The 27,710-nt window shown below is 47.3% G+C and overlaps 1 protein-coding gene across 1 annotated transcript; it reads right to left on the reverse strand.

Annotated features, from left to right (window-relative positions):
- Positions 1-1,084: 1,084 nt before the first annotated feature.
- Positions 1,085-14,903, reverse strand: LOC130473486 (zinc finger protein RFP-like). The gene is made up of 9 exons (XM_056845019.1): positions 14,484-14,903; positions 8,177-8,272; positions 7,853-8,077; positions 7,476-7,498; positions 6,416-6,531; positions 2,945-2,971; positions 2,659-2,694; positions 2,384-2,410; positions 1,085-1,641 (listed from the first exon to the last, which is right to left on the reverse strand). Exons 1-9 carry the CDS (start codon positions 14,901-14,903, stop codon positions 1,085-1,087), a joined length of 1,527 nt encoding a protein of 508 aa, XP_056700997.1.
- Positions 14,904-27,710: the final 12,807 nt, after the last annotated feature.

A 27,710-nucleotide genomic window follows, 5' to 3' on the forward strand; every position in this document is an offset into this window, starting at 1 on the left:
TGACTGAGTGCTGAAACACCTAAGGTCAGTGACGGATTGGCTAGGACTGAATAAGCGCGATCTCAATCAAGGCAGGATGGAGGCAGTCGACGGGGACAGGACTGTCCAAGAGTAAGTATTCAGTCTGTTTTGGTTCAGCCAGATATACTTTTTCTGCTGCCTCTTGTAGACTCCTTCTCTCACAGGTGGCTTCTGTCTTGACTGCAATCAGAAGCAAGCTGGCCTCCAAGAGCCCAGAGCACCTGAGATGTACCAGTCATTATTTATGCAACAGATGCTACTGCTTTCTGACTGAAAGTATGACTCCCAGACTCCTCCATGTCTGGGGCAAAGATGGTGGGAATAAATAGGAGTCGATGTTAACAGTGACCCCAAGCAGAGTCAGAAACCAACTTTCATTACAACGTCTCTGTTTTGGGGCAGGGAGCCGGCCCTGAGTCTCATGATCGGCAATGGCCTGCCCTTGTGTAATTTGTCCTAGTCAATTATTCAAGACACAGAAAACCTGCCCCAAACATTTTTTTAAAGTCTTTTTTGGGAAGGGGATAGCAAGTCTGATTATTCAGTTCATGAGAAGGGAGCCCCCAAACCTGGCTGCTTTGTCTGGATTTTGATTGTTTATTTCTATTTCTTTTGTCTCATAGATGGAAGATGATAGATCTGGGCTGAGGAACCAGAAGTTGTTGAAAACTATGAAGTCCTTGCCTGGTTTTCATGAACCTTAGAGCCGCTGTGTTTTGGGATGGGATCGTGAAACCCCCTCTGTCATCTTTATGGTTTTCCACCTCATCGCTCCCCTCTCCAGACTACTACTTGGGCTGTTTGACAGTTATTATACCTCCCTAGTTCTGTATGATTTTAATTTCATTCTGAGATTTAATCTCGGGGGGATGCTTCATTAAGTGCCATATGTTGTTCAGGTGTAGTCAAGTATATTAATAGTTCTGGTTTTTAATAGTTTTAAATTATATTTATTTTGTGAGCTGCCCTGAGCCCTGCCATGCAGGGGAAGGGCAGGATAGAAGTGTAAATAATAAAATAAATGTTGGAAATGGTGGTGGTGATGGGCAATCCACTCAAAAATTCAGCAATTCATTCTGATGTTCCCAGCCAAAAAGAAAAAGGGGCGGATTATCTCCCCAGAGAACGACGCTGAAGGGAAAGTGAAAATCAAATCGTCTGTATCAGCATCAAAAAATTCTACACACCTCTCTTCGTAGTCCAGGGACACCCGGATCTTCCTGGGCTCTTGGCTCAGGGTCAAAGTGGTCCAGTTAGGGGAAGTGAAAGCCTTGAGTTGACCAGATGAGAAAGAACCAGCAAACAGCTTCCCCACAACCAAGAACCCCTCTTCCGGAGTAGGGACTGTCCTCACTCCCTTTCTCACCACCGAATCCGGCGCCACGCCCACAGCCCACAGCGCCCTCGCCTTCTCCGCCTCCATTTCCTCCACTTCCACCTCCACTTCCCACCAGTGTTTTCCTGAAGAGAACTGTCCATGGCCTAGTACACTGAACATATTCTCAAATCGCCCAGGGTTGTCCAGAAGGTCTTGTTTTTTGCCTCCCCATCTCACACTCCTCAGATCTGGAGACACGACGAGCTGAGGATGTGCTGTGTCGGGATCCAGAATCACATCCGCTGCAGGACAGAGAGAGAGGAGGGGAAGAAGAGGCTGGGTAGTAGCACAGAAACAAAATCCGCCCCGGAGGACCGAAATTGACCAGTGGCTTATGATGGCATTTGAGGCCCATTTATAAGGATATTTTAAAGCATCCACATCTCAAATAAAATCACAATCTACATTTCATCCTAGAACCATAGGAATGGATGGGTCAAAGGCCATATAGAATCCAGTCAAGATTGGGCTGGAATAACAATAATACCTAGGACCACATGGTTAATTGGCTGTTGAGATGTTATCCAGACTTCACTGTTCAACCCTTTATACCTCTGGATTATTATACCCATCCCCCTGTATTTCCTGTAGTGTATGAGGGAAGTGGGGAAATAGGTCAGGAAGAAGAAAAAGAAGATGGGTGGGTTTTTATACCTTGCTTTTCTCTACCTTTAAGGAGTCTCAAAGTGGCTTACAATCTCCATCCCTCTCCCCACAACAAACACCTTGTGAGGTAGGCGAGGTTGAGAGAGTTCAGAGAGAACTGTGACTAGCCCAAGGTCACCCAGCACTCAAGTGGAGGAGTGGGGAATTGAACCCAGTTCACCAGATCAGAGTCCACCACTCTTAACCACTACACCATGCTGGCTGTGCTGAATAAGAGAGTGCTGAACAATCTAGCTAACACAATAAACAAATATGTGAAAAAGGGGCTGCTGCCATCTAAGGTTTCCCATCTCCATTCGTTCCTGGCAGGCAGTTTACCTCTGTGTCGCATTCGTTTCAGCGATCCTGTAATGTGGGGAAAAATGTGAGAAATATAGTCATTATAACACACATTATTGTGCCAATTCTCCCTGTAAAAACTGTTTCAACTAAATCCCTCATTAAGAAGAATGCTGAAACATTAACTGAATGAATTACTGTTGGGGGTTGGGGGTGGGATTTGGCTCCCCCGAGTTAGCAGAGATATCCCCGCACCTTGATCCTATATCATCTCCCATCCAAACTGCACTTCTCTTTCAGACCCAGAAATTTACCTTTGTTTAAAGCTTGATCCAGAGCCTCCAAACTTTCTGTTACAAGGAGGGAAGGGTGACAGATTAGCTCAGACTCCTGTTGTATAGCAGATTGCTAGTTAAAGTAAAAAAGCACCACACCACACATACGGATATGAAATTGCTCGTTTAGATTGGCATTAAATTAGGACTTGGGAATTTGGGGTGTGATCTCAAGGAGTTAGCAAAGAGGTCCTATCCTTGACCCTCTCCCAAGCACCACCTCCCATCAAAAAGTAAACCCCCTCCCTCATTCCCACACAGTTACCTTTCTTCAGGGCTTCTTCCAGAGACTCTGTTAGGGGGAAGAAAAGTTGATAAGATTTGGTCAGCCTATCATACACACACAGCAGCGTGTGTATGATAATCATTTTCATGATTAATCATTCAATCATTTCATGATTAATAACTGCTGTCGCGCACACAGCTCATTCAGGCCAGCATACAACTGAAGACTATGTTGCGTACTGTCATTTTTTTCCATTTTAATCTTGAATTTCATTGGTTTTGCTGCAGCACCTCCTATGAACAAAGGGTTTGATGGCACCAGATAATGTGTCAAAATACCAGGAAGACTCTTTTCTCCTTCCTGTGCAGTTACTATACATTTCTGTGCCTTGGATAGTATCTTTGCCATCATTACTGGTGCAGTCAACTCACTGCAGTTCTTGAATAACTTCAATCGGTCAAATTGACAACCTTCAGCTCCATCACAGGACACACCCATAGACTATTCTTGACTATTAAAGAATCTGCTACCCACTTGGATCGCAAATATACAACCTCTCCACTGGACTACAGTTGGGATGAAATGGAGCTCAAAAGAAACTAAGGGTGTTCCACTCACCATATACCGGTAGTCCTTAGAACAATCCTGCTGAGAGATGCTAGCTAAAATGCAGGTCCCTGGCTAACTGATGGTCAACAAAAATGGACCCTCTGTGCCCTTACTACAGCTAAAAGACTGATATTACAATACTGGAAAGATAAAAGTCCACCTCTGGTAAATAAATGGATTGAGGACCTTGAACACTATCAATATTTGAACACATGGCATATAGACGGCAATTGTGCACGGGCTTGTTTGTAGACATTTGAAAACCATTTATAGAAACCTATGTCTAGATCTGCCGCCACTGTTATTATATTTTTGTCTTCACTTTATGTATATTCTTCATAAGATTTTTTTCTTTGTTTTTTTTCCAGTTCTTTTTTGAAGAAAATAAATGACCTTTCTTGGAACCTCCCCCCACAGTTATTTTTAGAAAGTGGGGTGGGGGGAGAGTGGAGCTTTTTGCTCAGGATGGATTCTAACTGGTCACTGGAGATCTGATTTGCCATGCAGGCTTTTAAAAAGTTGCTTTAGCAGCAGCTGCCACAATGTAAGGATTTTCACTACATGGCTGAAGGTAGGCTGTGTATATGCAAGGAAATATTAAACAATACGTTCATTTTAAAAAGACATCCTGTTTCAGAGCTTCTGCCTGAAGTGTTGAAGAGTTACTGTTAAGAGTTATGCATAACCGTACTTTCTGATATTTGGGGTTGGCTCTGCATCCTGTTGCAGCCATTTGGTGGCAGGCACCACCTCCTCTAGCAGCCATTTTGCAGTTGCACCCAACACCCAGTGTTCGAAAAGTGCCTGCCGGATCAAAAGGGATGGGGAACCCTGGGCTAAGAGAAAGAGTCTGGCCGAAGACTACTCAGTGAGCTGTATAACCAAGAAGGGGATGTCAATGGAGATGTTCATGCTCCTAACCCTACATTCAATTACTACACCATACTGGTGGTAACTGTGTTCTGTTGCCCATCTTAAATACAACAACCAAGATTTTGGCACCAACATAAACTTCTTATACAGATGCCTTCGCGCATTACTGCATATCTCCATTTGCATCTCAGCTAGCTTGGAAAATGGTTTCTATTTATTTAGAAAATTTTATGTTGCCTCTCCAGAAACCTGCCCAAGATGGCTTAAAAAAATAATAAAAAACAAAACATTAAAATATATTGTCGAAGGCTTTCAAGGTCAGAGTTCATTGGTTCTTGCGGGTTATCCGGGCTGTGTAACCGTGGTCTTGGTATTTTCTTTCCTGACGTTTCGCCAGCAGCTGTGGCAGGCATCTTCAGAGGAGTAACACTGAAGGACAGTGTCTCTCAGTGTCAAGTGTGTAGGAAGAGTAATATATAGTCAGAAAGGGGTTGGGATATAAAATATATCAATTAAAACCTAGCATTAAAAACCCAGGCCCCGCATAAAAATGTAGAAGCCCCATGGTGCAGAGTGGTAAGCTCTGCTCATAACCTGAGTTCGATCCCGACGGAAGTCGGTTTCAGGAAGCCGGCTCAAGGTTGACTCAGCCTTCCATCCTTCCGAGGTCGGTAAAACGAGTACCCAGCTTGCTTGGGGTAAAGTGTAGATGACTGGGGAAGGCAATGGCAAACCACCCTGTAAACAAAGTCTGCCTAGTCAACGTCAGGATGTGACGTCACCCCATGGGTAAGTACTGACCCGGAGCTTGCACAAGGGACTACCTTTACCTTTTACATTATAAAAATATAGACCATACAAACAGGCCACTGACAGCTTAAAATAATGGTTTCTGGACTAAGAGAGTCCTAAAAGGTCAACCCCTTAATTAAAAGCCTAGGTGACAGAAACATTTTGGCCTGGTGCTTAAAAGAGATCAATGCAGATGCCAGAGGAGCCTCAAGTGGAAGGGCATTCCATAAGTGAAGTGCCACTACTGAAAAAGCCCTGTAACATGCCTCACCTCTGAAGGTGGGGAACAGCGATCAGGATTTGTGAGGTAGATTTTAACTGGCCAGCTGGACGATGTGGGAGGAGCCAGCTCTTCAAGTGCCCTGGACCCCCAAGCCCTTTAAGGACCTTTAAAGTAAGAGCTGTGCCTGGAAACAAACACCCAGCCAGGGCAGAGACTTCAGCCATTAATCCGATACAACCCCTGTATCCCACCCCTGACAACAGCTTGGGTGCACAAGCTGAAGTTTCTGGACCATTTTCAAAGGCAGCCCCACATAAAGCGAATTACAGCCATTTAACCAGGAGATAATCAGAGTATGGATTGAGGTGGGCAGATCGCACTTTCTGAGGAACAGCTGTAGCTGGCGTATCAGCCAAAGTTGATAAAAGGCCCTCCATGCCGCGGAGATCTGGGGAGGGGCTGTGGCTCAGTGGTAGAGCATCTGCTTGGCATGCAGAAGGTCTCAGGTTCAATCCCTGGTATCTCCAGTAAAAGGGACTAGGCAAGTCAGGGGAGGCGAAAGACCCCTGCCTGAGACTCTGGAGAGCCGCTGCCGGTCTGAGTAGACGATACTGACTCTGATGGACCAAGGGTCTGATTCAGTATAAGGCAGCTTCATGTGTTCATGTGTTCCAACTACAGGCCAGGATCCAGAAGTACCTCCAAGCCTGTTCCTTCAGGGAGAGCGCAAGCCCCTGAAGGACAGGCTGACTATGCACTCCTCAAGCAGCTCTCCTGTGGATCACAGTCTTGTCTGGACTGAGCTTCGGTTTTATTGGCCCTCATCCGGCCCATTACCTTCTCCAGGCACCTGTTTAGGACTTCCACCCGACCCACCCAACTCAGCTGTCAAGGAGAAATAGAGCTGTGTGTCATCTGCATATTGGTAGCGCCTTACTCCAAATCCCCTGCATGTACACACAAGCATTTTTACATTCGGCCATTATAAACTGTTTCTGATCTGTCCCCAATACCTGCACATTTCTCTACAGCCCTTCCCAGAGCAGAACTCTTCTGCGAGCAAGTTGTAAGTCTCCGTTCCAACCAGGAAAAAAGGCCCCCAGCATGCTCCACTTGTTCTTTCTTATACCTAGAAGGGAAGATGGGTGTGACAAAGAAATATCGCCTCCACTGTAAGCACGTGATCTGAAAAACGGCAGACTGAACTCCACTGACAGCCGTACCCACTGCTCATGAGTAAGGGGGTTACCGCACTTTGTATTCCCAGCGATGTATTAAGAGTTTGAAAATGTTGTAAAAAACATCGCTTTAAAAGGGTTTTTGGATACCACGGCTTATAAATGGTTGGAAGACGTCTTCACAGCTAAAGGGGCCAAACAAAGTGCAAACAGTATTTTTTATAACGTTTTCAAACTCTTAATACATCAGTGGGAATACATAGAAAGTGCAAACAGTACTTTTTATAACATTTTCAAACTCTTAATACATCGCTGGGAATACAAGTGCGGTAACCCCCTAAGTTCCTCTGCCTGCTCTATATATGGCTGCTACTGAAGGACTGGGGCAGGGAAACTGCAGGGAAACCTGCCACAGGGAAGCCCCGCTGTTGCTGGGCTGTACTGGCAGCTGCAGACACAAGGGGAAACCACACAAGCCTGCCCCTGTGCGGAAACCACTGGAGTCTATATTACTTCTCTTAAATGGGCTGCAGCAGCAATTAGTGAGCGAAAGTGCTTTAGTAATGAACTGGGCCCTGGGAGAATTGGGTCAGAGCCAAAGGTAGCCATAAAATTCTGTATCACTCAAAGTACTGTTATGATGGTAAATTGGGGGAGGGGGGGGGTAAATGGAAAACCACATATTCAATTGTATTGTGTGTTTTTCTGTTCAGCCATTAAAAAACAACACAAAAAATAATTTTCTAGTACTAGTTTGCCGGAAGGAAACTGCTTCTGAAGTTTCGATGTGTCTAAAACATTTTGGAATGTTATTTTGCCAAAATATGTTATTTTCCCCCTACAAAGGCATCCACAGTTGATAAAACAGAAGGAGGAGACAGAGACAGCCTCATACCTATTCAAGGTACACTGGAGGTCCTATAAGAAAAACAGAAAGAAAAGGGTCTCAGCTACATACACTGGACATTTTTGTTATTGTTATAGTGTACTTTGCCCTTCCATGTCTGTGAAAACCAAATGTAATTCCCAGGATTGTGGCTTCTTAATTGCAAGCTGGTTTTGCGTTACAGACTGGATTGCTGACTCCGTGCTGTCTGCCCTGGTTGGTTACTATGCCCGATCTGTCCTAATATTGATGTGAAACAGACATAAAATAAAGAACAATCGAGGAGTCCTAACGCATCATTTCCATGTCAGAAAAAAATAGCAGGTAATTCACATAAAATACAGGGAGAAATTTGGATAAGGAGAATTTCAGAAACCTCCTCTCACCTGCAGGAATTCATTTGATGGCTGTTGGCACTTCCCCTCCATTTCTGTGATCAAGCGACTGAGATGGGAAATCTCCTCAGACAGTCGCCTGACATTTTCTTCCTTCCTCTCCTTCATCTCTTTCTCCATCTCTTCCAGCTGGGACAGCCAGGCTTGCTCTTTTTCCTCAAGAATCTTACGCATCTTTCCAATGGCTGACCTGACCTTCTGCTTCTCTTCTTCCAACTGAATTTTGGGGGAAACACACATGCACAGAGAAACTAGGGAAAGGGGCAGAGGCAGTAGTTACTCATCCCCAACATGTGATTCCAAATAATGACCTACCATACATTCCTGACTTCTCGACTCTTGAGTCTCTTTCCAATCCATAAACCGTTCTCTCTTTTTTTCCAGAGACTTCAGCTGGATTTTGATTTTTTCCTGCAAAACCAAAACAAAACAGTTCTAGAAGGAGATGAGCTTGTTGGATTACTAGTCAGCAATGAACTATGAGCCTGTGGCGCAGAGTGGTAAGGTGCAGTGCTGCAGTCCAAGCTCTACTGACGACTTGAGTTTGATCCCGACGGAAGTTGGGTTCAGGTAGCCGGCTCAAGGTTGACTCAGCCTTCCATACTTCCGAGATCGGTAAAATGAGTACCTGGTTTGCTGGGGGTAAAAGGAAGATGACTGGGGAAGGCACTGGCAAACCACCCCGTAAAAACAAAGTCTGCCTAGTAAACGTCGGAATGTGACGTCACCCCATGGGTCAGGAATGACCCGGTGCTTGCACAGGGGACCTTTACCTTTTTTCATGAACTATGACTGCTGGGAAAACCTGGTACATTTCCTGCGGTTTTACTCATTCACCACTTTTATGTTTTTCCTGAGCAGGACTCAGATTGGGAAAGGGCAAAATAAAAAAATCACATGAATGAATGATGTACACAAATGTTCAGGCTTGTAATTACAACCTGAATACTTGGTGGTCGTACTTAATTGGGAATGGAGCCCTGAAAAGAATTCAGAATGCAATGGTATTAAAAGTAGAGAAACTGGGGTGACTGATCAGCTGTTTCATGTGATGTTTGTTTGTCTGTGTGAGTCAACACTGTGCTTTCCTAAGGACACAATCACATGGGTTGCTGAAGCCTGTGGGATGGCCGCGGGCAGTGAGAGCAAACTGGCACCAAGCAAAACAGAATCTAAGCAATGCAATTGACCTCAACGTCATGAAAAGCTTCAACTGCCCCTTCCCACATATTAAGACTCTCGTAAAGGGGCTGCCTCCTGACTTGGATAGGCCAGGCTAACCCGATCTTGTCATATCTTGGAAGCAAAGCAGGGTTGGCCCTGGCTGGTATTTGGATGGGAGACCTCCAAGGAATACCAGGGTAGTGACGCGGAGGCAGGCCATGGCAAACCACCTCTGAACTGTGACTTGACAGCACTTTCCACCACCAAAGGGGCAGGACATTTCCCCCTGGTGTGAATATATGAACGTGAACAAACTTGTCCATACTAGAGATTGTACTCCAGTACTAGAAGGGGTAGAGTTGCCAATTCTGAGTTGGGAAATTCCTGGAGACTTGAGTGTGGAGCCTGGGGAAGGCAGGGGTTTGAGGAAAGACATCACTTCAGTGGGGTGAAATGCCATAGAGTCCACCCTCCAAAGCAGCCATTTTCTCCAGGGGGCTGATCTCTGTAGTCTAAAGATCCATTCTGATTCTGGGAAATCTCCAGGCCTCACCTGGAGGTTGGCAACTCTAAAAGGGACAGTTTGCAGGAAGTCTCATGTTAATGTGGGTGGGGGCAGCCATGAAGGAGCTAGAAAAGATTTTGAAGGGTAAGGATGTGTCAATGGCCACCAAAACTAGATTAATTCATGCCATCGTATTCCCTATTACCGTGTTGGCGAACCTATGGCACGCGTGCCACAAGCGGCACGCCGAGCCCTTTCTATGGGCACGCGTGGAGCCGCCGGGCCCCCCCGCCCGTCCCCCGCCCCCTCCTTGCGGCCTCGACTCCATCTGCCTCCGTTGCCCCGCTCCGCCTTAGCAGCAGCAGCAGCGCCGCCGCCCCACCCAGGCGTCGCTCCAGATCCGCCGCCGCCCGCTCATGCTCGGCCCCGAGGGCTGCCCTGCCGGCCCCACCGCAACGCCCACCGAGTCGCCCCCGCCACCTCCTCTGTTCCCTTGGCTGCCTGTCCCCCTCCTCCGCCCCTCCTGGCGGCCTCGGCGCACGTTTCCGCCACGCCGCAGCCAACTTTGTCGAGGGGCGGGGCGACTCAGCGGGCGGAGCGGGGCGGCCGGCAGGGCAGCGCTCGGGGCCGAGCAGGAGCGGCCGGTGGTGGCGGCGGGTCCAGAGCGGTGCCTGGGCGGGGCGGCGGCGCTGCTGCTGAGGCGGAGCGGGGCGGCGGGAGGCTTGCGGGAGGCAGGCGGCGGGCGGCTCTTTCACTTGGACGTGCCACTGAGATGCACATTTACCCCATCCAGATCCTCAAAACTGCATGGGGGGGGGGTTGTCTATTTGTGAAAGAGAGGTTCTGCCTTGGACTTGCCACTGAGATGCACATTTACCCCATCCAGAGTCTCAAAACTGCATGGGGGGTTGTTGTCCATTTGTGAAAGAGAGGTTCTGCCTTGGACTTGCCACTGAGATGCACATTTACCCCATCCAGAGTCTCAAAACTGCATGGGGGGGGTGTCTATTTGTGAAAGAGAGGTTTTGCCTTGGACTTGCCACTGAGATGCACATTTACCCCATCCAGATTCTCAAAACTGCATGGGGGGGGTTGTCTATTTGTGAAAGAGAGGTTCTGCCTTGGACTTGCCACTGAGATGCACATTTACCCCATCCAGAGTCTCAAAACTGCATTGGGGGGTTGTTGTCCATTTGTGAAAGAGAGGTTCTGCCTTGGACTTGCCACTGAGATGCACATTTACCCCATCCAGAGTCTCAAAACTGCATGGGGGGGGTTGTCTATTTGTGAAAGAGAGGTTCTGCCTTGGACTTGCCACTGAGATGCACATTTACCCCATCCAGAGTCTCAAAACTGCATGGGGGGGTGTCTATTTGTGAAAGAGAGGTTTTGCCTTGGACTTGCCACTGAGATGCACATTTACCCCATCCAGATTCTCAAAACTGCATGGGGGGGGGGTTGTCTATTTGTGAAAGAGAGGTTCTGCCTTGGACTTGCCACTGAGATGCACATTTACCCCATCCAGAGTCTCAAAACTGCATGGGGGGGTGTCTATTTGTGAAAGAGAGGTTTTGCCTTGGACTTGCCACTGAGATGCACATTTACCCCATCCAGATTCTCAAAACTGCATGGGGGGGGGGGTTGTCTATTTGTGAAAGAGAGGTTCTGCCTTGGACTTGCCACTGAGATGCACATTTACCCCATCCAGAGTCTCAAAACTGCATGGGGGGGTTGTTGTCCATTTGTGAAAGAGAGGTTCTGCCTTGGACTTGCCACTGAGATGCACATTTACCCCATCCAGAGTCTCAAAACTGCATGGGGGGGGGGGTTGTCTATTTGTGAAAGAGAGGTTCTGCCTTGGACTTGCCACTGAGATGCACATTTACCCCATCCAGAGTCTCAAAACTGCATGGGGGGGTTGTTGTCCATTTGTGAAAGAGAGGTTCTGCCTTGGACTTGCCACTGAGATGCACATTTACCCCATCCAGAGTCTCAAAACTGCATGGGGGGTGTCTATTTGTGAAAGAGAGGTTTTGCCTTGGACTTGCCACTGAGATGCACATTTACCCCATCCAGATTCTCAAAACTGCATGGGGGGGGGGGTTGTCTATTTGTGAAAGAGAGGTTCTGCCTTGGACTTGCCACTGAGATGCACATTTACCCCATCCAGAGTCTCAAAACTGCATTGGGGGGTTGTTGTCCATTTGTGAAAGAGAGGTTCTGCCTTGGACTTGCCACTGAGATGCACATTTACCCCATCCAGAGTCTCAAAACTGCATGGGGGGGGTTGTCTATTTGTGAAAGAGAGGTTCTGCCTTGGACTTGCCACTGAGATGCACATTTACCCCATCCAGAGTCTCAAAACTGCATGGGGGGTGTCTATTTGTGAAAGAGAGGTTTTGCCTTGGACTTGCCACTGAGATGCACATTTACCCCATCCAGATTCTCAAAACTGCATGGGGGGGGGGGTTGTCTATTTGTGAAAGAGAGGTTCTGCCTTGGACTTGCCACTGAGATGCACATTTACCCCATCCAGAGTCTCAAAACTGCATGGGGGGGTGTCTATTTGTGAAAGAGAGGTTTTGCCTTGGACTTGCCACTGAGATGCACATTTACCCCATCCAGATTCTCAAAACTGCATGGGGGGGGGTTGTCTATTTGTGAAAGAGAGGTTCTGCCTTGGACTTGCCACTGAGATGCACATTTACCCCATCCAGAGTCTCAAAACTGCATGGGGGGGTTGTTGTCCATTTGTGAAAGAGAGGTTCTGCCTTGGACTTGCCACTGAGATGCACATTTACCCCATCCAGAGTCTCAAAACTGCATGGGGGGGGGGGTTGTCTATTTGTGAAAGAGAGGTTCTGCCTTGGACTTGCCACTGAGATGCACATTTACCCCATCCAGAGTCTCAAAACTGCATGGGGGGGTTGTTGTCCATTTGTGAAAGAGAGGTTCTGCCTTGGACTTGCCACTGAGATGCACATTTACCCCATCCAGAGTCTCAAAACTGCATGGGGGGTGTCTATTTGTGAAAGAGAGGTTTTGCCTTGGACTTGCCACTGAGATGCACATTTACCCCATCCAGATTCTCAAAACTGCATGGGGGGGGGTTGTCTATTTGTGAAAGAGAGGTTCTGCCTTGGACTTGCCACTGAGATGCACATTTACCCCATCCAGAGTCTCAAAACTGCATGGGGGGGTTGTTGTCCATTTGTGAAAGAGAGGTTCTGCCTTGGACTTGCCACTGAGATGCACATTTACCCCATCCAGAGTCTCAAAACTGCATGGGGGGGGGTTGTCTATTTGTGAAAGAGAGGTTCTGCCTTGGACTTGCCACTGAGATGCACATTTACCCCATCCAGAGTCTCAAAACTGCATGGGGGGGTTGTTGTCCATTTGTGAAAGAGAGGTTTTGCCTTGGACTTGCCACTGAGATGCACATTTACCCCATCCAGATTCTCAAAACTGCATGGGGGGGGGGGTTGTCTATTTGTGAAAGAGAGGTTCTGCCTTGGACTTGCCACTGAGATGCACATTTACCCCATCCAGAGTCTCAAAACTGCATGGGGGGGTTGTTGTCCATTTGTGAATGGGAGGTTTTGCCTTGGACTTGCCACTCAGATGCACAACTCAACAATAAGCCCCACTGCAGAGTTTTGAGAATGCAGATGGGGAAAATGGTGTTTGTCAGTCATTGCCATGATTTAATTTTATGGATGACAAAGGATAGTACAGTTAGTTCTGAAAATGAAATCCTTAAAGTGTGGAATTCTCTGCCAAATAATTTTAAATCAATGAAAGCACTTGGGATTGCTTTCCTTACTTTGTTTGGATCATTTTATGCTTGTGAGCATAAGATGTTAATGTATGAATTGTTTTTTCTAAACTAAAACCTCAGTATTCAGATTAAATTGCCGTGCTGGCACTTTACGATGAATAAGTGGGTTTTGGGTTGCAGTTTGGGCACTCGGTCTCTAAAAGGTTCGCCATCACTGCCCTATTACTATGCATGGGTGTGAAAGATGGACAGTGAAGAAAGCTGATAGGAAGAAAATAGATTCCTTTGAAATGCGGTGTTGGGAGGAGAGTGTTACGGATGCCGTGGACGGCCAAAAAAAACAAATCCGTGGGTTCTAGATCAAATCAAGCCTGAACTGACCCTAGAAGGTAAAATGACTAAACGGAGGCTGTCGTATTTTGGCCACGTCATGAGAAGACAAGAGTCACTGGAAAAGACAAGAGTCCAGTAGCACCTTAAAGACTAACAAAAATATTTTCTGGTAGGGTATGAGCTTTTGTGAGCCTTTTTGACTACTGCAAACAGACTAACACGGCTACCCACGGTGAATTATCTTCATGGAAAAGACAGTCATGCTAGGAAAAGTGGAGGGCAGCAGGAAAAGAGGCAGACCCAACAAGAGATGGACGGACTCAATAAAGGAAGCCACAGCCCTCAGTTTGCAAGATCTGAGCAAGGCTGTCCAAGACAGGACATTCTGGAGGACTTTCATTCATAGGGTCCCCATGACGTCACAGGACTCCGATTGGGAAAGGGCAAAATAAAATAAAAAATCACATGAATGAATGATGTACACAAACGTTCAGGCTTGTAATTACAACCTGAATACTTGGTGGCCGTACTTAATCGGGAGTGGAGCCCTGAAAAGAATGCAGAAGGCAACGCAAGTCGGAAGCGACTTGACGGCACTTAACACACCCATTTATTCATGGAAGGTTTTGCATTGGATTTGCCACTCTTTAGATGCACTTTCCCCCCCGTTCCTATTCCCAAAACTCAACAAGAAGTTGCCATGCAGAGTTTGGAGAATTCAGATGGGGGAAAACGTGCATCTATAGAGAGGCAAATCCAATGCAAAACCTTCCATGAATAAATGGCCACACACACACACACACACACAAAACCACTTCCCTTCTATCGTTGTGAACCCCTACCTTATATTCCCGGGCAGCTTCTTCGGCAGGAACCACCCGATGCGCCTGGTGCGCTTCGGATCGGTCGCACACCACGCAGATGGGGGCTTGGTCGTGGTGGCAGAAGAGCTTGAGGGGCTCCCGGTGCTCCTGGCACGCTCCCCACCGCCCCGCCGCCCCTGGACCCCCCTCCTGGAGCTTCTGGGCGATGCCCACCACGTTGGCCAGCTGCCGGTTCGGCCTGAAGCCCCTTGGCTGGCACGCTTCTCGGCACTGGGGGCAAAAGGCGCCCGGGCGGGGCTCCCCCCAGCACCGGGCCAGGCAGGCGCGGCAGAAATTGTGCCCGCAGTCGAGCATCACCGGCTCCTGGAAATAGTCCAGGCAGATGGGGCAAGTCATTTCGTGGCAGAGGTCCGCCAGGGACGACCCCTCCGCTGCCATGGCTCGGCCTCTGCCCGGAGCAGCCAGCCAGCCTTGGTTTCGTTTCTGGCTTCAGGGCGTCTCTGCTTCCCTTTCCTGGGAGAGCTTCCAGACTAGGGCGGATCCGAAGCCAGCAGAGACCCTGTCCTTCAGTGTGACTCCTTCTGAAGATGCCGGCCACAGCTGCTGGCGAAACGTCAGGAAAGAAAATGCCAAGACCACTTGGTCACACAGCCCGGATCACCTGCAAGAACCAACTAAGCGAGCAGGCTTGCAAAACACGCTTTAGCCTCTGGGCTGGGTTAGTTTAGCGAGGGCTTGGTGTCGTTCCCCTCCTTTCTGATTGATCGCCAACCCCCCCCCTTCTTCTCCACTCGGATTCTTTTTGGATTTAACTGTGCCCCTTTTAACCAGACGCTTGCTGAAAAGCTGTGTCGGAGTGAAGCCGCCTGTCGTTTTGTTAACTTTGTACATCTGGAAAGTGGAAAATCCAGGGCAAAACCTCCCATGCATATTTATAAATATTTATAAATATTATAAATATGCATGCATATTTATGCATGGGAGGTTGTGCCTTGCATTGGCCGCTCTTTAGATGCACTTTCCCCCCGCCCATCCATATTCTCAAAACTCAACAATAAGCCCCCATGCAGAGTTTTGAGAATTCGGATGGGGGAAATGTGCATCTAGAGAGAGGCAAATCCAAGGCAAAACCTCCCATGCATAAATAGGCCATAAATAGGCATGCCCTGGATTTTCCACTTTCTAGATGCACATTTTCCCCATCCAAATTCTAGAGAGTGGCAAGTCCAAGGCAAAACCTCTTACGAATAAATGGCCTAGAGATAAACTCAATGCGGGGTAGCGTAAAACCTGGAATGGAACAGAATTGTCCGGAAGGACATTATGTGTGTGTATGTGTGTGTATGTGTAAACACACACTTGCGCCCCCTGCTGGTCAAGCTCGTGGCTCTTTGCCTTCGACAGGTCTAACGGTAGGGTTGCCAACTTCCAGGTAGTAGCTGATCTCCTGCTATTACAACTGATCTCCAGCCGATAGAGATCAGTTCACCTGGAGAAAATGGCCGCTTTGACAATTGGACTCTATGGTATTGAAGTCCCTCCCCTCCCCAAACCCCACCCTCCTCAGGCTCTGCCCCAAAAAACCTCCCGCCGGTAGCAAAGAGGGACCTGGCAACCCTATCTAACGGCCGTGGAACACTGGAGGAGCCGTTACATCTTCTGGCCGAAATGTTCTGATTCCCTTTATGTTGGGGGTTGCAGGACCCACAACCCTCCTGAAACGAGCGCCAATTCTGCAACGCCTAGCCTTATTTTCTAATGAGTTAAGCCTTTCACAAAGGGGTGGAGAGCCAGCAGGGTGTAGTGGTTTGGAGCGGTGGACTCTAATCTGGAGAACCCGGTTGGTTTCCCCACTCCGCATGCAGCCAGCTGAACACATGAACACATGAAGCTACCTTCTACTGAATCAGACCCTTGGTCCATCAGTCAGTATTGTCTACTCAGACCGGCAGCAGCTCTCCAGGGTCTCAGGCAGAGGTCTTTCACATCACCTACTTGCCTGGTCCCTTTAACTGGAGATGCTGGGGGTTTAACCTGGGACCTTCGGCATGCCAAGCAGATGCTCTACAAACTGAGCATCTCAACCCCACCTACCTCACAGGGTGTCTGTTGTGGGGAGAGGAGGGGGATTGTAAGCTGGTTGGATTCTTACTTAAGTGGTAGAGAAAGCTGGCACATAAAAACCAACTCTTCTTCTGTATGATCTTCCATCCATCATTTCATGTGTCATGCTTTGCTTCAATTCTGCTTTGAGGCTGGTTCTACAAACTGAATCCTAGTTCACTGTTTATGGAATGTCCCGTCCTGATGGTTGTATTGAGTTGCTCTGTGCAACCTTTCAGTCCCAGCGAGAAAGGCGAACTATAAATAACATGTATAAATAACTTAACGTGCAAATTTGGAAGGGGCCACTAACGAATACGAAAGCCTTTATTGGCATGAAAAGGGAAAACGTACCAAAGGGGCCACTTATAACGTGGGCCAGGATGCTCAGATTCCCTTCCTTTTTGGGACTGCAACTGCCCTGATTTTGTCTGAATTGGTGCCCGCTTTTATATAAGTTACGCCTGCCACAAACAGGGAAGGTTTCTGGCGGGATGGGGGCCTGGGAGCAAGGATGAGCCAATACTAGCTGGGAATGGTGGCTTCCTGCCTGCCTGACTCAGCAGGTCTTTGCCCAACTGACCTCTTTCAGTGATTGCTCTTTACCAGTAGCCCTGGCTGTGGGCGATCCTCAATGGAGCAGGTAGGAAAAGGCTGAGCCAAGGGAGGCAGGCAGCAATAGTGCCTGTCTGGCTTTGTTGTGGTGCTGGCCAATGCTGCCCACGAGTTCTTTCCCATCAGTAGGGTTGCCAACCTCTAGGTGACTCCTGGAGATCTCCCGCTATTAGAGTTGATCTCCAGACAACCAAGATCACCTGGAGCAAATTAAGAACATAAGAAAGGCCCTGCTGGATCAGACCAAGGCCCATCAAGTCCAGCAGTCTGTTCACAGTGGCCAACCAGGTGCCTCTAGGAAGCCTCCAAACAAGACGACTGCAGCAGCAGCATCCTGCCTGTGTTCCACCGCACCCAAAATAATAGGCATGCTCCTCTGATACTAGAGTAAATTACTGCTTTGGAGAGTGGACTCTTTGGCATTATACCCTGCTGAGTTCCCTCCCCTCCCCAAACCTCCCCCTCCCCAGGCTCCACCCCCTCCCCAAATCTCCAGGTATTTCCCAACCCTACCCATCAGCCTCAACTGGTGGCCCACCATCAGTTGAGTGGGTGGGCCCAGTAGAGGGGAGCGGTCGAGGTGCTGTTTTGGCTGCCATTCTGAGCTTTAAAGGTCCAGTTAAATGTACCCCGTGGAAACCAATGCAACAGGAATCAGGTGGGAAACATGGCTGGAGAAGAGGCATCCTATGGCATACACAAAGAGAGACAGATGGTGTTGGCAGTGGAATTTTCAGGGACAGGTACCATATTGCTTCATGAAGGATGCTTGTTAAACTAGTGAGTTCAGTGGCAGACGTATGAGGGGGCGCTTCAGTGATGTATTAGGAGTCATTTGCATTCTTGAAGGGGGTGGGGGGTAGAAATGGCCTTGAAGGACTTTGGAATCTTGAGAATACTCTCCTGGAAGTAAGCTCCATTGAATAAAGTGAGAATTACTTCTGAGTAAGACCATCTTGGGCTATCTCCCAAAGCCATTCTCTCACACCCACTCCCTGGTTCAAACTAAAATGAAAAGCAGAAGACGGACTTTTCAAGACACCAAATGGGTGTATAAATGCTCAGATGGCCTTTCATGAAAAGGAAGCCAAACAGAGCAAAAAGGGATGTTAGATTAGAATTCTGAGCCAGAAGGCCATTTACTGAAATGGAGGGGCATGAAGAAGTTTGGAGTTGCATGAGTGGAACCGTTGTCAACTGGTGGTACCACTAATCGACTTAGGCTCTACCCCCCACAACAAGAACATTTTCAGCAGCCAGGGTAAAAGGCATGGAATGATGGCTATCTCTTGACCCAAATTAGATGGATATCGCAACCGATTGTTTCTGTGACAGCAATACCATGCAGACCAGTGGATGAATCCATGGAAAGACCAGCTGCGGCCGAGGGAGTGGAGGTGGGTGGACCTGGAGAGCAAGAAGAGGTGGAAGAGGTGGCTCGTCCACGGGAGCTAGCCAGTGAAAGATGAAGAGGAACCATCCTCCCCACTGCCCGGTAAGCTTGCATCTGACAGTCCCACCCCTAAGAACCACAGTATTACCAGACTGGGGATATAAAAGGGTGGAAGAGTAATCTGTCAAGCAGATATGCTGCTACTGGCTCACCTCAGTTCCCCCCTCCCCCAAAAAAGTATTACCAAATGGGGGATATAAAAGGGGGGAAGACGTCAAGCAGATAAGCAGCTGTTGGCTCAGTTTCCCCACCTCTCACCAAGTTCCAAGATTTGCAGTTTCGCATGCAACGAAAATGGTTTTGTACAGGCCAGGTACTGATGGTGCCTCCTCTGGCCCACCATGTCTTTTCTAGGACCATCCATGCAATGGGAACCTGTCCCCGCAGAGCAAGGAGAAGCTGGAGGGGAGTCTGCAACAGGGAACAAGGCAATTCTTGCTGCCATCATAGTCGTGGAGAGGCGTCTATGTGCAGCAAGTGAGTGATCATATGCACGGTCAGTAGAGGCACACGAAACAGCGTGTTAACAATGGTTTACGACAATGATTTCCCCCTTTACTACTTGTCCCACGGTGAAATCAATGCGCAGAAGACAGGACGCCGTGTGCCACTGCCTCAACAGACTGGAGAATGACATCCAGGCGATCAAGGAGAGCTTGGGGATGGAATACTGTTGTATTTGTATTTATTTAAAATCTTGTAAATAGTTTCTTTGGGGATGTTGACTGGGTAGGGGTTTGTGAATGTTTAAACTGAAAAGGGAAAGAAAAATAAAGTTTACTGTTTTGTTAAACTAAAGTTCTTGTTTATTGGTAAAAACCACTCAATGCGGGAAACATGGGTTCGCCCACCCCGCCACAGGCCCCACCACGGCACATCTAAGCACAACTAACATCGAAACACAACTCAAAAGGGCTTCCTGTTATTCCTAAGTAAAGATGCAATTGCAGAGAAGTCGTGAGTAAACGTCCACTTTGTCCGCCAAGACACCAGCATGGGCGCTGTCTTCAACATGGCTACAATCCAAGGAAGTGAAAAGTGGAGGAACCACAGATGGGGCATGCCCGACATCAGCCTGTGTAAACCTACACTTCTCATGGCTGGCGAAAAAGGCCGCAGCCTGCCGTGGGATTGCCCTTAAAGGTTGCCCACCACTGGTTGTCCAGCATAAGAAAAGTGTCAGGCGATGCTAGATGTTAAATTGGTTGGTTGTTGGTTGGCCACAAATCCTACTATCTTTGGCATGGAGGGCAGGCAAACATGGAATTAATACATCTCCATGTCATGGAAATCGCCCGTTTTCCATTGTTGTGCTACATGTCCATGCGCTGCCTCTTTTTATCTACGCATGAACGTTTGCCACGCCCAGTTACAATCTCATTAGCCTGAGAAAGAACCCTACCCTCATCATTAGGCTTACAAGGAACCCGGACATTCTCATCTGGCTCAGAAAGAAACCTTACATTCTCAGCAGGCTGGGAATGAACCCGATGTTGTGCGAGCGCATCCACCATTCTCAGCTCCCTCATGAAGGTTTCTCCAACAGATTTTATGGCATTCACCGCTGCAAGCATAACGTCAGTGTTTCTCTCCATTGCTTCCCTGAATGCAATGCGATCCTCCCTGGCTTCGGCAAAAAACCGCTCACTGCGCCGCTCCTCTGCATGGAAACGCCGCTCCTCCGCCAGGAAGCGGCGCTCGTCAGCCATCATCATGTCCGCGTGGCGTTTGGATGCGCTGTCCTCCTCCCTTTCACCTTGGTGCAACAGCTGGCCGGCAACATCAGTCAGGACCGCAACACGCCTCTTCCTGTTCCTCGCATTGGCCCAGCGTCTGGCTGGAGACTGCGCTCGGGCCATCTGCTCCAGCTGGGAATCGGTGGTTTCCTCTGCAAGTAAATCACCAGTAACAGCGGAGCGCAGAGATTGTCTTGTCTGGCCCTTACAGGCACCACAAAAACAAGACGCAAACAAGCCTGGTTAATTTGTTAACTCTGCATCTCCACATTAAAAGTGTACTTTGGACTGAGTGGATACTGACAGCTGCTTGGTCAGTCAATGTTGTCAAACATGGGCATCACACCACGCTCCCACGTTTCACAAGTTTTGGCACAAGGTTTTCTTCCATTAACTGGCAACCACAGACAATCCCCAACCCAAGACCTAGGAGTAATCTTACCTTCAGTGTCTCGTGGCGGAGTGGAGACTGGGCAGCTAGTCCCTGGAACATTGTCATCTTGGGCATCAGTCACTGGCAGGGAAGGAAAGCACAGGGAATAATGTTGTTAGAGAGGGAATTATCCACGCATGCCGACCTGCTTGTTAAAAGTTAAAACCACCTGCAAAGATTGAACAGACCCCCACAATCGACGGTATTCTCTGGTTGTGCTTTGTTCAAGATGAAGCTATTCTGCCAGGCCTACGGCGGAGGACAGCCACAAATATCATCTGCTGGCCTTCCTATTATCCCCCCTCCTGTTATATTATTAATGTCAACGGAGGGGTAACCTGCTGCAAATATCTGGCTATACGAGCAGTGGTTAGGCGCCATCTGGAATTTTGTATTTTTAAGTTTTAACTGGGATTTTACTGTTTTAAATTTCGATTTTGTGGTCACTTTTATTACTGATGTATTAATGCTTTTGTAGGATGTTACCCGCCCTGAGCCGGCTTCGGCCGGGGAGGGCGGGCTATAAATCACAAAATAAATAAAATAAATAAATAAGCAGGGATAGTAGAGACGGAGGAATCCACAAATGCCCTGTTGCTAGTGAGAAGTTAAAACCTACAGTAATGAACAAACATCCACAGCCTTGGGTTTCTCTGGTTGTGCTTCGTTCTCTTGGCAGAGGAAGTAAGAGTTAGTAGACTAATAATGCGCCTAATAATGTCCAGTCGCTTGAAAAAGGGGGAAACCACCTTCAAGAAGGGACATACATCCACAACCATGCATAAAGGATTCTCAGTTTTTGCTTTCTTCTGTAAGGGTAGAGAAGCCAGCATAGCACACATGGTGGAAATACAGTTAATAGTTGAATCTGCCATCGTCTTAGCAGTGAGCGGAAGATCTCATACCTGGATTTGCAGTCCCAGGGGACTGAGGCTCATCATGGAAGGAAAGCTTTGTGTCATCTAGGTCCCGTTGTGGTTCACCTGTGCTGGGGGAGCTGGGAACAGTCGAGGATTCAAGCCCAGTTCCTTGCTGTGATGCTGCTGGAAAAATGGTAATTAAGCAAAGCTGAGGGGCCACCACTGCTTAGATGCCAGAGGACACAGCCAAGGGTTTTGCATTAAGTGTCCAGATGAGGATCATAAGAACATAGAAAGGCCCTACTGGATCAGACCAAGGTCCATCAACTCCAGCAGTCCTGCCTGTGTTCCTCAGCACCTAATATAATAGGCATGCTCCTCTGATCCTGGAGAGAACAGGTATGCATCATGACTAGCATTCATTTTGACTAGTAGCCATGAATAGCCCTCTCCTCCATGAACATCTCTACTTCCCTCTAAAAGCCTTCCAAGTTGTCAGCCATCACCACATCCTGGGGCAGGGAGTTCCACAATTTAACTATGCATTGTGTGAAGAAATTATTCCTTTTTTCTGTTTTGAATCTCACCCTCCAGCTTCAGCAGATGACCCTGCATTCTAGTATTATGAGAGGGGGATAAAAGCTTCTCCCTTCCCACTCTCTCCATACCATGCATAATTTCTTAGACCTCCATCATGTTCCCCCTTAACCGCCTACTTTCCAAGCCAAATAGCCCCGAGCGTTTTAACTGCTCCTCATAGGGCAGATGCTCTAATCCCCTGATCATTTTGGGCACTCTTTTCTGCACCTTCTCAGGTTCTGCAATATCTTTTTAGTTGTGGTAACCAGAACTGTACACAGTATTCCAAGAGTGTTCTCACCATAGATTTGTTCAAGGGCAGTATGATAGCAACAGTTTTAGCTCTCTATTCCTCGTCTAATTATGGCCAACATGGAATTTGCCTTTTTCAAAGCAGCTCTCCAAAGACTCCAAAAGAAAGTGCTGCATCTCAAAGAGGAATGGGGAACGTTCCACGGTGGATTTGCCCATGGGTCTCTCTTTCAAATCAAGGAGATCCACAGATAAATACCGCGGGGGAGGGGATGCCCGTTTTGCAAAACCATGGCCAAGCTCCCAGCCAGAGGGAAGACTACAGTTGAGGGGGGAAATGTATTTGGGAACTCACCTCCACGCACCGGAGTAGAGTAACCAATGTCTGTAGGACCGATTGTTGCCAGATCATGGGAAAACTTTTCTTCTGATTCTTCCGCCACCTCCGTAGTAGCTGTGGGATAATCTGTAACCATGATGATGTTCATGCTGCTTGCCAGGTGCCTTGGTTGTGTCCTCGGATCCCCACAGAAAATCCTGTCCAGCTGCTCATAATATGGGCAAAAACGAGGGGAATTTCCTGGAATGCTATTATGTCTCAACGATTTCTTATATTCCTTCCGAAACAATTTTGATTTGGTTCGACACTCCACCGCCGATCTGTTATGGCCCCTCCGCTTCATCTGCTCCGCAATTTTTTCAAAAACATCTATATTTCGGTGGCAAGACCCCAAAACCTCCTGTACCTTGGCCTCTCCCCAGATGGAGATCAGATCCAGTGTCTCTCGCTCTCTCCAGGATACCCCCCGGGCACCTTGAGGCCGGCTTGTCCCTTCCATAGCTGAAATGAAAGAATCGTCCAAAAACTAGGTACAGTTTTGCTCGTGCTGCAGAAGCCTGCCAGAGAACCATGCTCCAAAAATGTCCTATACCTTGACTCTCCGTTTGGAGGAAGGCATTTCCTATGCCCCCTCACAGTTACCACCCTCAGGTCGCACTGGATGCATGAGAAGGCAAAGAAAATGCTCCAAACACAGACACCATTTTCAGTAATACAGCCTGTTGACTCATAGCTCACCACTAGCATAGCATAGTACAGAAATTCACTTTAGTATCACTCTCCCGCTCCACTAGGGATGAGAGCATATCATCCCACAAGTTTAATGGTGCCCATTCCACTTATTCCCCTTTATACATCATGAATGCACAAAATGAAACTGATAAACACATGCCATGTTCAGTGCAATCTGTGTTTTAATGCAAAGCTGAACATGAAACATACAATGGGATGCTCTAGAACAGGAACCTAATTCTATGATTCGTTTTGATGATAAATCAATTTTAATCAATCTTATTAAAAAAAGAATAGATGAACGGGAGGGTGAGGATGACAACGGGAGTGGGGGACACAGAAACCCAAAGTGATAGAAGATAGCCTCGTGCATGGTGGGGGTTTAGCTGAACAGTGGAATACTGGAGAGGGGGTTGGAGAGCGAGAAAAGCTTTCTTTTCATCCCATCGATTTGTCAAAAAAACAATATAAGATTTAAAAAAACAAGAAATGCAGGACCAAGGTGCAGGATAGGAATGGCGGACACAAAATGGTGGAGATGTTTCCAAGGTCAGGCAGGAGGGAAAACAGGAGGAGGGAAGGAGAGCATGTCAGGATGTGGGAAGACTATGCTCTGAACAAAACAGTGCATTCCTAAGGAGAGTTACTCCAGTCAAAGCCCATTCATTTCGATGGGTTTAGACTGGAGTAACTCTTGGGAATGCACTGTAAATAGCGTGATAAAACAGGGATTGGAAAACCCAGGAAAGTTGTGGGATGGAAGTAACCTATCATCTAAACATGAAGTTCTTTTATGAATTTAGCAACATAAAGGGCATCATTTGTGTCGCTTAGAGGGCATATAAAATTGTAGTATTTGGTGAAATTATGGAATTTAACATTATACATTCTTTTGTTTTCTGTTGGAAACCTTGGAAGTATGCCCAATGTTAGTTGCAAGCTGGTGGTAACCAAGGGCTACCACAGCACATATGTCTTAGTTGTTGCTATCTGAGTGTTAGGAAAAAATAAAAGTGGAAGGTAAAAAACCAATTCTGTAGCAAATGACAGAAAATGTATTATTTGGACTAGAACTTTTCTTTGCATTCATAATAAAGAGGACTAACAGTATATGTGGATATTAAATTAAACTTTATAACACTGAAAATACTGAACTCTTTAGTAATGTATTATCATTAAATACATTATAGAATCATAGGGTCATCTAGTCCAACCCCCTGCACAATGCAGGAAATTCACAACTACCTCGCCCACATACCCCCAGTGCCCAGAAGATGGCCAAGATGCCTCCCCTCCCATGAACTGCCCAAGTTCGTCGAATCAGCATTGCTGACAGAGGGCCATCTAGCCTCTGCTTAAAAACCTCCAGGGAAGGAGAGCTTACCACCTCCCGAGGGAGCCTGGTCCACTGAGGAACCATTCTAACTGTTAGAAAATTTTTCCTAATGTCTAGATGGAAATTCTTCTGATTTAATTTTAACCCATTGGTTCTGGTCCGACCTTCTGTGGCAACAGAAAACAACTCGGTTGTCAATTATGGTTGTCAACGTTATTCACGTTTCAACAGAAATATTAATGACAATATTGTATACGTCCGTAGTCTACAAAAATTATAATTATGTAGACTGTCCGACAGACGTTTTCGCAACTACACGTCTAAAATAAAACATTGCCTTTCATGTCACGCTGCAAAAGGAAACAACAATCATCGGTAATTTATGCATGGGAATTGTACCTGAGGTTCGTTGCTTGCTGGACCCACACTTTCCTGCTGGGAATCTCTGCACCAGCAGTCTCCAAGTTCGAATCAAGTCCCACCTCTTTAAATGCTGCTTTCTAATTGGCTTACTTGTAGTGCTTACTGGGAGAGAAAATTCCCTCCCCCCCCCCCAAAAAAAACCCAACCGCCACATAAAAAAGCATTTTAACAACAGCAACATAAAAACTGGAATCTGAAAGGAAGTAGGGGAGGAGGAGAAATCCAAGCCTCGGTTTTAAAAAGATTTTCTTCTGCCCAGAAAGAGCTCAGAGGAAGCAGGAAGTATTTCAATCCCCACCTCTGGACACCCTGCTTGGGTTTTTTTTTTATATATAATTTTTATTAAATTTTTAACAAAACATACAATATAAAAAGAAAAAAAAGAAATATAAAGTACAATAATATTAAAAGAAAAAAGAAGACACCCTGCTTTGCAACGGGCTGGGAGTGAAACCAAGCTCGTGTGCCCCGCACTTTGCCTTATGCATGGGGATTTCACCCAGGGAAGATGGAAGAGTCAGGTTAACAGAGGAACAGGAAGACCCAGGCACTGCAAGGGCTGGCAGCGTGGTCATCTCTAATGGATGGAAAGCTCATGCATAACTCCAATTGAGACAGACCAAGGGCAAACGGGAGTGAAAGTACCCACGCATAAATGACCACAGCAGTTCCCTCCCCCAATTTTCCATTGAAAAAAATCTAGAAAGGTCCTTTGACATTTTGATGCTGTACATTTTGAGTCTGAAAGACCTTGCCTTAAGAAGCCGTTCACTCATTCTGAAAGCCAAACTGAAATCACCCACACAAGAAAAAGTACACCTTGAGGGCCAGGGTAGTGTAGTGCTTAAGAGCGGTGGACTCTGATCTGGAGAACCGGGTTTGATTCCCCACTCCTCCACGTGAGCGGCGGACGCCAATCCGGTGAAATGGATTTGTTTCCCCACTCCTACACACGAAGCCAGAAGGGTGGCCTCGGGCTAGTCACAGCTCTCTCAGCCCCACCTACCTCACAGGGAGTCTGCTGTGGGGAGGGGAAGGGAAGGTGATTGAAAGCTGGTTTGATTCTTCCTTAAGTGGTAGAGAAAGTCGGCATTTAAAAAACCAACTCTTCGTTATATTTTACAAAGCTGCTTTTCAACCACCACCTTTCCATAAACTCAAGTCCTTCTGGGTTCAGCGGGGCATATGCTCAGAGAAGTATGCAACAGACATCTTGTTGGGTGCAGGGCTGCCTGACTTTTTTCAGCGCCTCCCCCCTCCCCCACCAAAAGCACATACACTCAACCCAACGGGTAGGGATGGAGCAATGTTGCAATAACAAGTTACAATGGTCGAAAACGCATGGTCGCTTAATCCTCCTTTAATCCCTGTTTTAGCCAGGATCGAACGCACATTAGGCGAAACGCATGCGTTCGATCCTGGCTGAATCCTGGCTGAAACAGGGATTAAAGGAGGATAAAATGACCATGCGTTTTCGACCTTTGTCTCTGTGGGTTCAATCTATGTCGGTGGTTCCCAAAGTGGGCAGTACCACCCCCTGGGGGGCGTTGGGATTATCTAGGAGGGCACTAAAAGGCAAGGGGGTAGCAGGGGGACGCTAGAGGTGGGCCCCTTCAACTGTGTAGTGCACTAATTTACAATAGATCAAGCAATGAAATGTGGTGGAAACTTATCAGATTTCCCCCCCAGACTCTGAAGAGCTGGTACCACTGGATCAAATTCATCAGTTCTGTTGAATACATTTCAACTAAAAAGTTTTAATTTGATATTGAATAGATGTGCAATTAACGGTTACTGTTTTGGAATTTTATTGTTATCATCTTCTGTAGTGCTTCATGCAAACCCCTATTTTGAATAATGCTTTTTATAGGATAGGGGACGTTGGGGTTGAGTTTTTGGAACCAAGGGGGCAGTGGCCCGAAAACTTTGGGAACCACTGCTCTATGTGAAGGGTCTGCCCTGGAATTCATTTTTTCTCAACAGAACTGAATAATAGAGCATGCACCCAGGGGAGCTCTCATTAATGGGATTTTTTAAAAACCCACCCATCTTCCCAGAGCTCCCGTGGCAGGACGTCCTCTCCCCCATTTTAACCACACAACCACCCTGCAAGGCAGATTAGGCTGAGAGAGAACGGGAGTAAAGGTTTGAGACCAGGCCTTCCTCCCAGTCCCAAATCCAACCAGATTATTTGTATATGCAAAGCAGATGGTACCCAGGTGTCTTGGAGAGAAAACTATCAGGAGCCGTTTTTAGGCAGGAGGGGTGGGGGTGTCTGGGCATGAGACTTGGGGACAGGTCGACCAAAGAAGACCATGCGCACCCTCCCCCCCTTCCACTGCGGTTTGCCTCAGGCTGTTAACGCACTTGTATTCCCACCGAT

Source organism: Euleptes europaea, chromosome 1, assembly GCF_029931775.1.
Source record: "Euleptes europaea isolate rEulEur1 chromosome 1, rEulEur1.hap1, whole genome shotgun sequence".
NCBI lineage: Eukaryota > Metazoa > Chordata > Lepidosauria > Squamata > Sphaerodactylidae > Euleptes > Euleptes europaea.